This window comes from Ailuropoda melanoleuca, chromosome 16 (genome assembly GCF_002007445.2).
Source record: "Ailuropoda melanoleuca isolate Jingjing chromosome 16, ASM200744v2, whole genome shotgun sequence".
Lineage (NCBI taxonomy): Eukaryota > Metazoa > Chordata > Mammalia > Carnivora > Ursidae > Ailuropoda > Ailuropoda melanoleuca.
In genome coordinates, this window is record NC_048233.1 from 83,173,964 (window position 1) to 83,187,313 (window position 13,350).

Consider the following 13,350-nt stretch of genomic DNA (forward strand, 5'->3'; position numbering starts at 1 on the left):
GGGGGCGGGTGTGCCGGGCACAGTGGTACACCACAGTGGGGACCAGATTTCCAAGACTCGAACTGAAGTAGGCCTGGGATCCGGGGTAAGAGAGTCGGAGGTTTGGTTTTTCTGATCCTCTTCCCCTCCTTGTCTCTGTCTGTCCCTCTTACTTTTCAGACCAAAAAAGAGAGAGAGTGCTCTGAAGCCGGACAGGTGAGTCTCTTGGGCTCTTGCTGAGGTGGGGTTGGAGTCCAGGCCCAGCAGCCAGAATGTAAAGTGTGGATGGGGTCGGGGAGGGGAGGGGGGTGTATGAGTGTGCCAGGAAGCTGCAGTCCCATCCCCTCTTTCTCCTCCCACTGTGTCCCCCGTCCCCTTTTCCTCTGCTCCCCGAGACTGTGTGCTCTGACCCAACCCCAACTCATGGGAAGACTTTTCTTTCCCGCCCCAGACATGTTGCTTCTCCTCCTAGGGCTTCCACTCCCCACCACCGCCCCCAGCCCCGCTCCATTCCAGGCTGGGACTCTGTCCCCGGAGCACCCTCCCCAGCTGACATCACCCATCCCACTCCAGCCCCAGGCCCCTCTGCCCACGCTGCTCCCAGCGCCGCCAGCGCCCTGACCCCAGGACCTGCCGCTGTCGCTGCCGACGCCGCAGCTTCCTCCGTTGCCAAGGGCGGGGCCTAGAGCTCAACCCAGACACCTGCAGGTGAGGAGCTGCGGGAAGGCATGGGGCAGGGAGTGGGCCCGGGGTGAGCCTGCCAGGGAAGGGAAGCCGCTGAATGTGCTGAACAAATATTTACCAAGCATGCACTGGCACTGGGATCAGTGTAAACAGAGTTCGCATTCTCATGTGGGAGTCGGACGTGAGGATATGTGATGCCAGCAGGGGAGGTCAAGGGCTGAGATTGGGGCACCCGACGTGGTCTCCGAGAGGTCACATATGCCCCGAAGGTAACATCTGTCTGCAGTCAAGATGAGAGAGACAGCTCTCCAATTTGTGAAGCTCTGGGCCTTCCTAAAAGCCTCCATGGGAGACATTTATCCCACCTTGTGGGCTCTGTGAGAGGCCAAGGGACACCATGGAATCCTTGTCCACCCTTGTCTGAGATGCTTCTCATCACTCCTCCCTTCCACAGAGAGGCCATGGGGTGGCATCACGTGGGCAGGCCAGTTGGGGCTCACCAGGAGTGATAGGAGAAAATGGGGTTCACAGAAGGTAACAAAGGGGTGAATCTAGGGGAGCAGGGGCTGAGCCATGCCTGCATGAACAGACCCCTTCCTCCTTTCCCCAGGTGCCGGAAGCTGCGAAGGTGACACGTTGCTTTTCAGACTCAGCAGGGCCACTTGCCTCACAGGCCACTCCTGCCCCCAGAGGGGGACAGGAGGGCAACATGTTGAGAAGAGCCCAGTCCCAAGATCTCCGTGTGGGCAGAAGCTGCTCCAGGACCTGGGCCTCTCAGAGGACTTCCTAGCTGTCCCGGGTCCCTCCAGGCTGCCATCCAGCAGGGTGGGCAGCTGGACGAGGAGATGTGTAGGCAGCACCAAGGGTCATGGACTAACTCGGGAGAGAAGGGGTGCCATCTCAGTTTTCAACCACCATGTACAAGTGAGCATCTTACAGCGGGCTCCTCTGTCCCCTCACTAAGAAGACACCGATCCTGCGCACATATTGGGAATTGGGCTTCAGTGTGAGAACTGTGACCCCCCCCGACCCTGATAAAAGAGATGGAAGGAACTGTCCCTGCCTGTGTCACTGTTTGTCACTGTCCTGGCTGGGGGATTCAGGCACTTTGCATCACACTGCCTCCTCGAACCAGAGCTGGTCTTACTCCCTCATTATGCCGATGGAGGAAACGAGACCCGAGGTCCCCCACCAGGTCACAGAGCCGGAACTGTGTAATCGTCACAGTCCTGTTGTCACATCCAGGCCCTGTCCCCCTTGCTCATCACAAAGTCTCCTTTCTAGAAGGAGATGGCCTGCTGTGGCCAATGAGCTTGAGGTGGGACCCAGATCTGCTGAATGATCTTGGTTGTCACTGCCCCCTCTCTGAGCCTCAGCTTCCACCCTTGGGCGCCAGGAAAGTCTGAGTACGTCTTCACTTGATAGAAAAACCTACCTTCTCTGCTGCAGCGCTCCATATGTAAGCTACTTCCTCTAGCTTAACTCCAAAGCCACGCACCTGCCCTGTCCCCACCAGTACCAAAGGGCTGTGGCTGGTGGCTTGGTTTGGGAGATAGGTCCCCTCACCCCAACCACACAGTTTTCTCCACCTTCACCTCCCTTCCCCTTGGGCTCCCCTCACCAGCCCCTGCTTGGGACTCTCCTGACTTTTGTCTGACCCAGCCTAAGCTCAGTGCCCAGCCTCCTGCCTACAGCCTCCAGTGTCCCTGGGGCGGAGCGGTGAGGGGTGGACCAAAGGCCAACCTTAGGGACCCAATGCTTTGCCCTGCTGAGACAGGACATTCAGGGGCTAACCCAAAGTGGCTACCCTAATGGCCTTCTCTGAGGTGTGAGATTGGAGGGCACGGTAGTGATCTTGTTGGGCCCAAGGCAGGAGTGGGGTTAAATCAGAAGAGACAATTCCTGACAGTGATTACCAATTTCAAATTATTTTTCTCGGCTATGCTGTCACCTAAAATGCCATAGCTCAACTGAAGTGAGACAGATGATGGCTGGGGACCCTAGAGCTGCCCCCTCTCCAGCCCACTTAGCGCTGGACACAGGCAATGTTTCGTATGCACCCCCTTGCTTAGTCCTCAATTCTCAGGTCAGCACTGCTGATTATCTTCCTTTTTCAGTTGAGGAAAATTCTGAGGCTTAGAAAGGCTGATGGACCTGGGTATGTGACGGCTAGTCGGCTGTCTCTAACACTCAATTTAGGTTTCGTTGCCTCCCAACTACTAGTTCATTACTTCAATTGAGAGATGTTGACTGCGCACGGCTGGGTGCTGGGGCACCTGAAAATACCAGTCTGGTTGGGGAACAGGCCCAGCCAGACCACTGTCATGACTCAGTGGTCAGTGTGCGGCAGGTCAAGGCAGGCCTAGACGCCAGCGCGGAGCAAAGGGAGAGCATTAGCTGTGGGCCAGGGCCTGGTGGATGCAGGGCCGCAATCCCACAGTGGCCCTGCCAGGTCCTACCAGGCCAAGGAACTTGCTCAAGGTCACATTGCCAGTCGATGATTGCAGACCCCAAATTCAAACCCAAGTCTGAAGCCCAGGCTCTTTCCACTGCAACTAACGAGATTGTGGATCCCGAAGAGGCCCAAGGGGACGTTTGAGAACGCTGTGGAAGAGCCAGGGGATGAAATAAAATGGCGTCTCAAGACCCCCTCCGGGAACCCCCGTCCGCCTGACCTTAATTTCACCTCGACCGGAAGTCCCGAAGGCACTTTAGGAAGTCACTTTCACCTAACCTTACAGACTACCCAGCCACCGGAAGTAGCGCATCGTCACGTGGTGGCGCGGGGGCGGGGCTGCGGGGGAAAGGCCGCCCCAGCGGGCGTTGGCAGCGGGTTTCGCACAGTCCAATGAGGGCGGGCGGCGTGGCCCGGCCTGGTAGCGACGATGACGCGCCTGCGCAGAGGCAGAAGCGCGACTGGGGTTGACTCCGGGGGCGCGGCGAGGAGGTGAGCGGGGGCCACAGCCCGGGCTGGGGGGAGCCGGGGTGCAAGGGGGCAGGCTGGATCAGGCCGGGCAGGAGCGGGTCGGGGCTCCGAGTGTCAACGAGGGATAGGTTAGGTGGAAATTGGGGGTTGGGGTCGGAGCTGTCTGGGGATGCCGCAGGGGGAGGGTTCTCACGCCGCACGGGGCGGAGCCCCGGGAGTCGGGGCGGGACGTGGAACAGAGACGGGTGGAACCTCTGAGCTGGTTCCAGTAGGAGGCGGAGCTCCGGGGCTAGGGGCGGAGCTAGGACAGGTGGGGGGTGGAGCCTGGTCCTTGGAGGAGGAGCTGGAACAGGCGGAAGGCGGAGCCTCGGGTTTGGAGACCGAGGGGGACGGAACCCAGGCGCTGGGGGCGGGCCTTCAGCCGGTGAGTGGCGTGGCTACCGTTCAGGAAAAGGGGTCTGGGTCTGTTGAGGGCGGGGCTCCAGAGCAGGGGGCGGAACTACGTCCTCTAAAGGGTGGGGTCAAGGAGTCAAGCGAAGGGGTAGGCCCAGGTAATGGCCCGGGGCGTCCACGCGGGGGCGGTCTCCGCGGGGGCCGGGCCTGGGGACGCGGTAGGCCGAGAACTCCCCCAGGAGAGGTGGTGTGGGTGGAACGGGCTCGGCGGCCACCCGACACGGGGCCAGTATGGGTACCCCGCAGGCCCCCGAGGGCTCAGAGCTGGGGCGGCGCCCCCGGCGGAGGCACAGGCCCGGCCTGGGGGGTGCCTCCGGAGGATCGGGGCTCCCCGGAGCCACCCAGCGGCGATGTGTGGGTCCCTCGGGGCAGGCCCCCTGCAGCGGCCGCAGAAGTGTGGGTGTGCTGGGCGGAGGGCAACTGGGTGTGGCGTGAATGGGGTCGCCCGGTCGAGGCAACGGCTGAGCAGCCAGATAGGGTCTGGACTTTGCGTAAAGGGACGGGTGGGAATTGAAGAGTGGAGCTGGGGACCGGGAGGGAAGGAAGGGCTGGGGGTGAGCAAAGGGGCGGGGCCCTGGCTGCTGTGGCCTCCCCTGACCCCCTCCCCCCGCTGCTGGGGTCCTCGGGCAAGCCCCCTTCTCACTGGACTGGTAAGTGTGGCCGCGGAGCCCGGGGGAGGGGGAGGTGACCCGGGACAAGGGGATCCCCAGGGGCAGGCAAGGTACGGTGGGGGTGGAATTCTCCTGGTACCTACTCCTGTTCCACGCCTTCCCCGCCCTACCCCCCGGTCGGTTGGTCGGTTGGTCGGGGTCTGTCCCCGCAGAGACATGAGGCTGAGCTGGGTCCTGACAGTACTGTCCATCTGCCTGAGCGCCCTGGCCACTGCTGCGGGGGCCGAGGGCAAACGGAAGCTGCAGATCGGGGTCAAGAAGCGGGTAGACCACTGTCCCATCAAATCGCGCAAGGGGGACGTCCTGCACATGCACTACACGGTGGGTGAGGGAGTGGAGCATTTGGGGTGGGTGGAGCTTCTGGGGACCTGAGAGGACTTGGAAGCCAGATCCCTCACCCTACAAGGTGGGTGACCTTGGGCAGTCCCCTCCCCCTTTTACACTAGTTTCCGTAGTTCTACCCTGCTGTTCACTGCCTGATCCCCAGGTTGGCACCAGCAAGCAATGACAATGTCCTATGAGCTGCCCAAGGCTCTGTCCCCTTCTAGGGCTATGGCTGCCAATGGGGAGCCCTCTTGGGGAGAGCAGCTGGGTGGGGAGGTATGTCAGAGTGGACCCTCCTCTTCACTGGCCTTCCCATGGCCCCACAGGGGAAGCTGGAAGATGGGACGGAATTTGACAGCAGCCTGCCCCAGAACCAGCCCTTTGTCTTCTCCCTGGGCACAGGCCAGGTCATCAAGGGCTGGGACCAGGGGCTGCTGGGGTGAGTCGGGGGGGCCATGGCTGTGGTCGAGGAGGTTGATTGTGGGAGGCTAGCCCCAGGGATAGGGTGGGGGGCAGGGAGCCTGGGTGCTTGCCATGTGCTGAACATGTGTTGTCCTGCAGGATGTGTGAGGGAGAAAAACGCAAGCTGGTGATCCCATCAGAGTTGGGTAAGAGGCCCTTCCTGAGCCTGGATAGGGGAGTTGGGGGTGTGTGTCTGGGGAAGGGTGAAGACTGGTTCAGCCTCTGCATTGGTCTCTACCCCATCCATTCATTATGGCGCGTGCCTCTGCCAAGTCTAGCTATGTCCAGCAGTGAGAACAGGGCAAGACCCCTGGTACACTGGATTCTGGTGCCCACCCTCTGCCCTTTTGTAGCCCCTTCCCATCTCCATTACACCTTCTGCATTTCTGGCTTTCTTGTTGAGATGGGCAGAGGCCTGGCTTCAGCCTGGATGTCTGCACCACACCTCTCCCTTTGCCAGGCTACAGCTTACTATTTCTTTGTGCATCTTTGACAGGGTACGGAGAGCGGGGAGCTCCCCCAAAGATTCCAGGTAATATACCTCCCTGCCCCCCATGTCCTGCACCCATCTCGTCTCCCTGTGGTCCTAGTTCTCATTCTGTCCCCTTCTCCCCTGCAGGTGGTGCAACCCTCGTGTTTGAGGTGGAGCTGCTCAAAATCGAGCGACGTTCAGAACTGTAGCGAAACTGGGGAGGGGCAGTGGAGAGGCCCCCATCAGGGACCAGACTGTTTAAAATAAAAAACAAAACAAAAACAACAACAACAAAAAAAACCACACAAAAAAAAGACCCTTAAAGTCCATGAAGTGAGCCTGTGTGTGTTTATGGGCCCCGAGAAACTGAACCAGCCCACAGCTTTAGCCGGTATACCCTCTCCCTTGGCACCACGTACCCCTCTTCTTTCTTGGCTACAGAGAGCCTTGGGGGTGGGCTCAGTGGCATGGGGATCACGATGGCCAGGCCCTAGGTGGCATGGTGGCCTCTTGCCCAGAGGAAAAGGAGTGTTCCTGCCTGCCAGCAGCAACACCACTTCCCCCAGTTCCCCAGCCACTTCCAGCTCTTGGTCTGGGAGCCAGCACTGGGCTATCGCCATGGCTACGTGGCCCTCAGGAAGGCCTGCGGTCACCTGGGAAGCAGCTGAGCTGGCAGCAGCTGCAGAGTAGTGTGTCCCCCCAAAACAGACCAGCCGAGCCTGTGAGCTGCACCAAAGGCAAATCCTAACTTTATTAAAGGGCCGCGCCGCAGAGTCAATATAAAAACACAAAAAGTCCCGTCAGTTTAATAACAATAAAAAACCCCAAAAATGGAAAACTGAGGGGGCAGGGAAGACGCCCCTGGGCCAGGGGCACGGAGAGCCCTGCTCATGGCACCAGGCCTGGCCGCAGGGCCCCCCGGTATTGCTGTTGCTACGAGGTCGGGGGGCAGCGATTGTCCTGTGGGAGCCACCGTTCACCTGGGTCAAGGACCCTTACTTCTTCTGGGGTGTGCTCAGCTTCTGCATGCCCCGGATCTTGTCCAGCAGGCCAGAGATGAAGGCCTGAATAGAAGGGAGGGCATTAGGGAGACCAGACCTCAAGATGACAGAAACCCAGGCTCGTTTCACCCCATCCTCCGGGGAAACCACCTACTTACCTCAGTGGGTTTGTAACAGTCAACCAGCAGCTCCTAGAAGGGCATGGAGGGATAAGTGTAGGTGTGAGTTCTAAGGAACAAGGGACCTAGAGTTCATCTGTACCCACTTCCAAGGGAGTGGGGCACCCCAAGGCACAGGCGATGCCACAGCCACTCAACAGCTAGGCAAGCACCATTAGCCCCATTTGACAGAGGCAAAAGCCGAGGCTCAACATCCCCGAGTTGAGTGACTAAAACCAAAGAAGGCTAAATCTAGAGCCTTGCTCACCCAAGGGGCAGTGCCTCCAGGCAGCCCTCCCCTCCCTGATCCCCCTACCTGGCCCTGCTGTCTCACCTTGACCCTGGCAGCCCGGGTATCATCACTCTCCATGTCCAGGAGTTCATCCACATCAATCTCCAACTCTGGGATCTCCTCTTCCTGGGGTGGGGGTGGGGGAGGAGGGAGAGACAAGGGCCTGAGTTGGGAGAGAGGGTGTGAGAGGGGCTCTGGCTGAGGCCCCTGCCCTACCGCAGGATGAGCCAGCCTTCTTTGCCCAGCAGACAGCGGCAGCTGTCCGAGGAAGAAAACAGATCAGGCCTGTGCCAAGGCAAAATGCCCAATGAGGGGGGGAGCTTCCTGTCCCTGCCAGTTGGGCACCGTGGGTGCCAGACAGGGCCAGACAGCTAGGGCTGGGGGACCCTGGGCTGAGAACCCTGCAGATGTGTTGCCCCAACTTCCCGGCCCCCCTCTCAGTCAGTGCACAGGTGGGGCCAGCTGTCTCAACTCCTCACAGCCCCTACCCCTCCCCCAAACACCTGTCCCAGCTTCCCAGGAGTGGGGAGGAAGTAAAGGATGAGGGGTCAGTGGGAAGGACCCAGGCCTGGTAAGGGGGAAACAAAGAGCCTATGCTTTGCTGAGGGAGGGGGTGCCGCCACCCCTCCCCCCCAGGAAGCGTCTATCCAGTCTGGAGCCAGCTGCATTCCAGGGCTGGTCTAGAGTAGGCAGCACAGGGCAAGCCCACTCCTCCACCCTGCCCCCCGGGGCCTGAGTCACCATTTGAGCAAGGAAGGAGTCACGGGGTGGAGAACCAGAACCCAGAGGACCGCTAGCTTGCCCCTACTCCGAAATGGAGCTGCGGGCTGGCCCATTAGAACAGCCCAGACCCTTTACAATCCCACCAGGCTTGCGCCTTTTACCAGTGTAGGTTAGCAGGCACCAGGTAGACCTCCTTCCACTGCCAGCCCAGGCTAGCCTCCTGCCTCCTACCCATGGCCCAGGCTATCCCTTGAGGCTTCTAGAAGATCCCAAGCTTAACCAGGGTAGTGACACGAGGAAGTCATGAGTGAGAAGACAGGAGTGACTTAAGGTCAGACAAGAAAGAGCACACACTGGGGGCGGGGAGTATAGAAAGGGAGGGGAGCGCGCGGAAGCGTAGCGCCCATTGACTCCGGGTGACAGGCGGCGCAAGGTGGGGTTCCCAAGCAGCCTAACTAGGGAACGATTTTAGGGTGTCGGCGCAGAGTAGGGGACACACCTGGCAGTCGTAGAGGCGAGTGAGCTGCTCTAGGATCCACTCCTCCAGGTTGAGGCGCTTCCGTAGCTCCTTGCGGTCGTACTTGACGGTGACCTTCCCTTGGCGCCTCACTGGGCCCTCGTCGTCCGCGCCACCCGGGCCCTCGCCTGCAGCCCCAGGGGGGCTCTGAAAGTAGACGCGGGGCCCTGGGCCACCACTGCCCGGCCCGGGGGCCGGGGCAGCCAACGCCGCGCCCCCCGCGGGGCCGCTATCCGCCATGGCGGCCGCCGGGGCCACGTGCGCGCGTCGNGTCCCCCGCGGCCGCCGCCCGAGCCACCGCCGCCGCCGCCGCCGAAGCCGCTTTCTCTGTCTCGCTCTCTTCCCCCGCCCCCCGACCACACCCCCTTAAAGGGCCAGTCCCTCTGCAGGCCCCTCACTCCCACCCCGCCCCCGGCCAGGGGTTAGGGGAGGGTCTAGTCGTCAGGGGTTGGGTCCTGGCTGTCTGATATATCCCTTTTAAGCTTTCTGCCTCAACCCTGGCGTTCTAGGCGCCCGGTAGCGGGATTTGGGCTCCCGCCGGGATCCCAGTGTTCAGTCCTCACCGACGCAAAAACGGGGGTCATCTGGGAATGAAGGGGAGTGGGCAGTATGTGCAGGGTGGGGGTCTGGAGAGACTCGGGAGCCCCCGACGTCTGAGTCCTCCGGTCCTTGACCAGAGAAGGGCAAGCAGCCTCCTCCGCGTAGACCGACACGTGGACCAGGCTCCCAAGGGTGGAGGGGTGGAGAAAGCGGACGGGAGCTGGCCAGGTCCCCGGACGCCGTACTCGACGAGGACGCACAACCCCCACGGTGGAGGCCCAGGTTAGGGGTGAGTGGAACCTGCTCAACGGCCTGAAGGGCTAGACCCTAGGCTGCCACCGCCCACCGGCCAAAATGGCGGCCGTGACGGGATTATGGGAAATGTAGTTCTCGGCGTCTGGCCGGGCCTGGCCGCCCCTCCCCCTCAGCCGCTCCGGGGCGGGGAAACGCAGAACTTGTTTGGGGCGCCCTCGTTCGGCTGGCTTCGACAGGGCGCGGCCAGCCGCGCCTTCCCGCCCCCGCCCCCCGCACCTCCCCGCAACCTCTATGTGTACAAAGAGGGAACTCAGGAGTAAAGAGCTGAGAAATGGGGGAGACGGCACCCCCGATAATAAAGATGCTAACAGCTGAGCCATAAAAAGCGTTCCTCGAGTCGGTTCCACACAGTCGGCTCTAGCGTGAGGCCACCTCATTCGCTCTCCCACAGATCGTTACCCTGCAGCGCCTCTGTCCTTCAGTTCTCACAGGCGCCTTACCTGGCGCGCCTCTCTCCAGCAGACGGTGCATCTCATTTCCGCACTCCGCGAGATCTTCCGTATCTCTGCATGGTCTCCCTCACTCATGGGATCTCTGTCTCCCACGTCTAGACTGTGTGCTCCGTGGGGCCCAGACTTACTGCTGATGCCCAATGCGGAGTGACCGGCTGGGCTTCAGACCCCTGTGTAGGAGCAGATGACCCGATTCTTGCTCAACCCCCAGCACTGGTGTCAGACTCCTAACTGTTGGCTGAACACGTGACTCGGTGAAAGAATGAATGGCTTCCTCTGTGTGTAGCATTTCCTCAGAAGCTTGTGGCAGAAATTCAGTGAGAAAATACGTGGAAGGAACAATGACAGTCCCACAGAGGTCGAGTCACACAGCTAGAGCTGGAGCTCAGCTAGTGAACCCAGGCCCCCTGACACAAAGTCTCTACTCACCGTCCCCCCCACCCCTAGGTAGCACCCAACAAGGGAGTGCAGCCCCTCTGAGATGCTTCCACCGATGGCAGGCTCGCCCTCTGCAATCCCAGGCTGAGTCTCAGCACCTGAGGGACAGTAAGTGGTTCTGTCCCAGCCTCTCACAGACATCTTCTCTCTGGATGTCAGAGAAGCCCACAGCAGCAGGCAGGGTTCAGAGAGAGGCTGAGACTGGCCCAAGGTCACGAGCTGGTGCTGCAGTCAAACTTGAACCCAGAACTTTGAGCTAACCCTGTAGCTGGGAAAAAGAGACAATGAATGCAGAGGCCGGGAAGGGTATGTGTTGCAGGAACGGCAATGCGGGCTTCTCCCTGAGGGGCCTGGGTTGGAGGCAGGCTCTTAGGGCTCATCCCAGGACCCATAGAGGGGGCTCACGGCTGCTCCCTCCCCAACCCTTCTCCTGGCCTTATCCTCCTGTCAGCCAGCTTGGGGAGCTGGTGGAGGGCTGACCCTTGCTTTCGCAGATTAGGCAGGACCCATTCTTTCCACCAGGAGCCCCATCCCTGGCCTGGCCTCTGGCTCCCAGCCTGGCCTGTGGGAAGGGCAATTTCCCTGAGTCCAAATTCCCTACCACACCCCACCTCACCCCACCAGGGCAGGTCTGCTCTCTGAACCACAGCATTGATTCGGCCTTAGGGGTGCTCGTAGTTAAGAGGGGAGACACGTACACCATAACTTGCTGTGGGAGTGGAGCCTACAGGCCATAAAGAGCTAGGTACCAGCCCCAGCTCTGTCTCCTCGATGCTGTGAGCCCAGGTGATGACTTTCCTATCCCTCCTGCCCTGAGGGCTAGTGTGAAGGCCTCCTGTCCAAATTTTGGGGTATCCCTGGGGGTTCTCTGGGCAGGGTGGGGAGGCTGACACTCCCGCTCTCCATTTTCTGTGCCATCCCCACTGCTCTGCTGCCTGTTCAGTCCCTTCCTATGGCCACCGACCCTGAGAACGTTAGTGCAGATGGTCGTGCTGGCCGGCTGCCCTGCACAGAACCTCAGAGTGGAAGAACTGAGTTCAAATCCTAGCTCTGCCCAGCACCAAGGCCATGGGCAAGTCATTTATCTGCTCTGAGCCTCTTCTAGGCGGCTGATTCTACCAATCTCCAGTGGCTGGGGGCTGAGAGCTCAGTGCTGAGGGCCTCCATCCCAGCCATGGCTCTCCTGCCTAAACCCTCCCGGGACTGGAGTATGCGGCTGCCGCTGCTCGTCATCTTGCCAGCCTCAGACTGTGGCCTTCCCAGCCCCACCCCACCTGAGGTCCCAGCCCCCTCTCTACCAGAGTGCAGCTAAGGCTGCTTTCAGCACCTCTTTGAAGCAGAGGCCCTGGAGAGGGAGGGTCCCGTGGGCCAAGACCGCTCCCTTAATCGAGGGTAGAGGCGGAAAGACTGCCTTCCTTCCACCATTACTGCTTGCCGAGAAACCCTATTACCATTATCAAGACTGGAAGAAAGCGTCCAAGGAGGAAGGAGCCCTTTAATGGGGGCTACCCTGGCCTCAGGAGACATGGGGTGGGGGGGGTGGGAGGGAAAGGCTCAGGCTCAGGAAACAGGCTCCCATCCTGTTTTCCAAGGAGCTGCTGCTGCCCAGCGTATCTATGATATATCTTTGTCCAAGGCCTAGAACCCTGGCTCTGCCCCTGCTAGCCCCGGCACCCGCTGGCAGGCCCCCTGCTCCAGAGCTGATCTGTGCCCTTTCCTCTTCCTCCCTGATGCCCCCTAGTCTGCTAGCCACTCCTCTGATGTCCAGCTGCCTGCAGCTAGGGCTCGTCTTGTACCCATTTGCTTATTTCACGCTACCACAATCTCCAGCTTCTGGACAAGGTGACTGAGGCACAGAGGGGCTGGGTTCTGCTGGTAGACTTGAACCCAAGCCTGAAGGAGCAGAGGCCACCACTCTCCACCCTGTGTGGCTCTGCCCAATGAGACCTGGTAATCTCTGGATCTCTGAAGGGTCTGGTTCTGCTATTCTTGTGAGAGAGGACGAGGGGACCACAAGTCCTGTCCCCTTTTCTTTGTCTCCTCAAGGACAAGGAATGGAGGCAAGATGAGTCAGCTTTCCAGTCAGAGGGCTAAAATCTTCCTACAAAGTTGTGTGACCTTGGGCAAGTCCCTTCTCCTCTCTGGGCCTCAGGCGGAAATCCCACCCCACAGGGTCTCTGCCCAAGGCAAGGAGATTCCTTAGGTTAGAGTTGGTGTCCAACAACGTGGGGATTTTGAGGATGGCCAGCGCCAGGCAGGGCTCCCCTTAGGGGTCTGAGAGCCTGGGGCGAAGGGGCCTGCAGGGCCCGCTCCTCCTTGGCTGACCCCTCCTCCCCCAGAACCAGCTCTAGTCTCTTTCTGGGTTTCTAGGTGACTTGGCTGGCCCCTCTGGATGAGTTCTACTTTAAACCTACTGCTGCTACTGCCTCTGTATTGGGGGGGCTCCCACAGGGGCCCCCAGGCAGGAGCCCGCCCCAGCCAAGCCCTGCGGGAGGGGCTGCAGCCCCCACCTATCCCAGTGCCCATGTGCCTCCCCGCCCCCCAACCCTTGAGCGCCGATTTCAGGGCACCTGCTGTAGGCCAGGCACCGCAGAGCCCCTCCTCAACCCCCCTTGTCCATGGACACCCGGGAGGCTTCTGAGCCCTCTGGGCAAACGAGCAGTTGTCTCCTTCGCAGTGTTCAGTGGGAAGCCCCACAGGGACAGGGTCCAGGTTCAGTCATGGGGGTCTACAGAACAACAAGCGGGATGTTCTAGGGCTCACTCTGGAAGGCCAGGATGCTTAGGTCCTTAAAGGAGGCAGCAGACGCCCGGCCTCCCCGGGCTAGGGACGGGGGAGGGGCGCCTGCCGGCGGGAGGCCCATTAGCTGGCTAAGTGCTCCCAGGGAGGGGGGGGCACCGAGCTGCAGCAGGAGGGGGTGAGGCGAAGTGAGGGCGGGGGTGG

General features: G+C 60.6%; 3 protein-coding genes across 9 annotated transcripts in view; 2 read left to right on the forward strand and 1 right to left on the reverse strand.

The window, feature by feature from the left end:
• The window catches only part of VEGFB (vascular endothelial growth factor B), a gene marked incomplete at its 5' end in the record, with an annotated part of 3,063 nt that extends 1,342 nt beyond the window's left edge, over nucleotides 1-1,721 (forward strand). The window contains 3 exons of the mRNA XM_034644833.1: nucleotides 160-195; nucleotides 553-687; nucleotides 1,274-1,721. Coding sequence (XP_034500724.1) covers nucleotides 160-195; nucleotides 553-687; nucleotides 1,274-1,295 — 193 coding nt within the window. The remainder of the gene's footprint in view (nucleotides 1-159; nucleotides 196-552; nucleotides 688-1,273) is intronic.
• A 1,746-nt stretch (nucleotides 1,722-3,467) lies between these two features.
• Nucleotides 3,468-6,304, forward strand: FKBP2 (FKBP prolyl isomerase 2). 5 transcript variants are annotated; one of them, XM_002916668.4, is made up of 6 exons: nucleotides 3,468-3,610; nucleotides 4,866-5,034; nucleotides 5,364-5,476; nucleotides 5,599-5,645; nucleotides 5,996-6,031; nucleotides 6,119-6,304. In XM_002916668.4, the coding sequence occupies exons 1-6, from the start codon at nucleotides 3,549-3,551 to the stop codon at nucleotides 6,178-6,180; spliced, it is 489 nt and encodes a 162-aa protein (XP_002916714.2). In that variant the 5' UTR covers nucleotides 3,468-3,548; the 3' UTR covers nucleotides 6,181-6,304. The 5 variants fall into 5 exon arrangements, with proteins under 5 accessions (XP_002916714.2, XP_019652487.1, XP_002916715.1 ...); XM_019796928.2 differs by lacking the exon at nucleotides 3,468-3,610 and adding an exon at nucleotides 3,908-4,013; XM_002916669.4 differs by lacking the exon at nucleotides 3,468-3,610 and adding an exon at nucleotides 4,020-4,140.
• Nucleotides 6,305-6,693: 389 nt separating this feature from the next.
• PPP1R14B (protein phosphatase 1 regulatory inhibitor subunit 14B) lies at nucleotides 6,694-10,201 on the reverse strand. Of its 3 annotated transcripts, none has more exons than XM_002916715.4 (5): nucleotides 9,958-10,201; nucleotides 8,645-8,809; nucleotides 7,465-7,548; nucleotides 7,131-7,163; nucleotides 6,694-7,035 (listed from the first exon to the last, which is right to left on the reverse strand). In XM_002916715.4, the coding sequence occupies exons 1-5, from the start codon at nucleotides 10,042-10,044 to the stop codon at nucleotides 6,967-6,969; spliced, it is 438 nt and encodes a 145-aa protein (XP_002916761.2). In that variant the 5' UTR covers nucleotides 10,045-10,201; the 3' UTR covers nucleotides 6,694-6,966. The 3 variants fall into 3 exon arrangements, with proteins under 3 accessions (XP_002916761.2, XP_019652489.1, XP_034501412.1); XM_019796930.2 differs by lacking the exon at nucleotides 9,958-10,201 and adding an exon at nucleotides 9,226-9,718; XM_034645521.1 differs by lacking the exon at nucleotides 9,958-10,201 and having other exon boundaries at nucleotides 8,645-8,946.
• Between the last annotated feature and the right edge of the window lie 3,149 nt (nucleotides 10,202-13,350).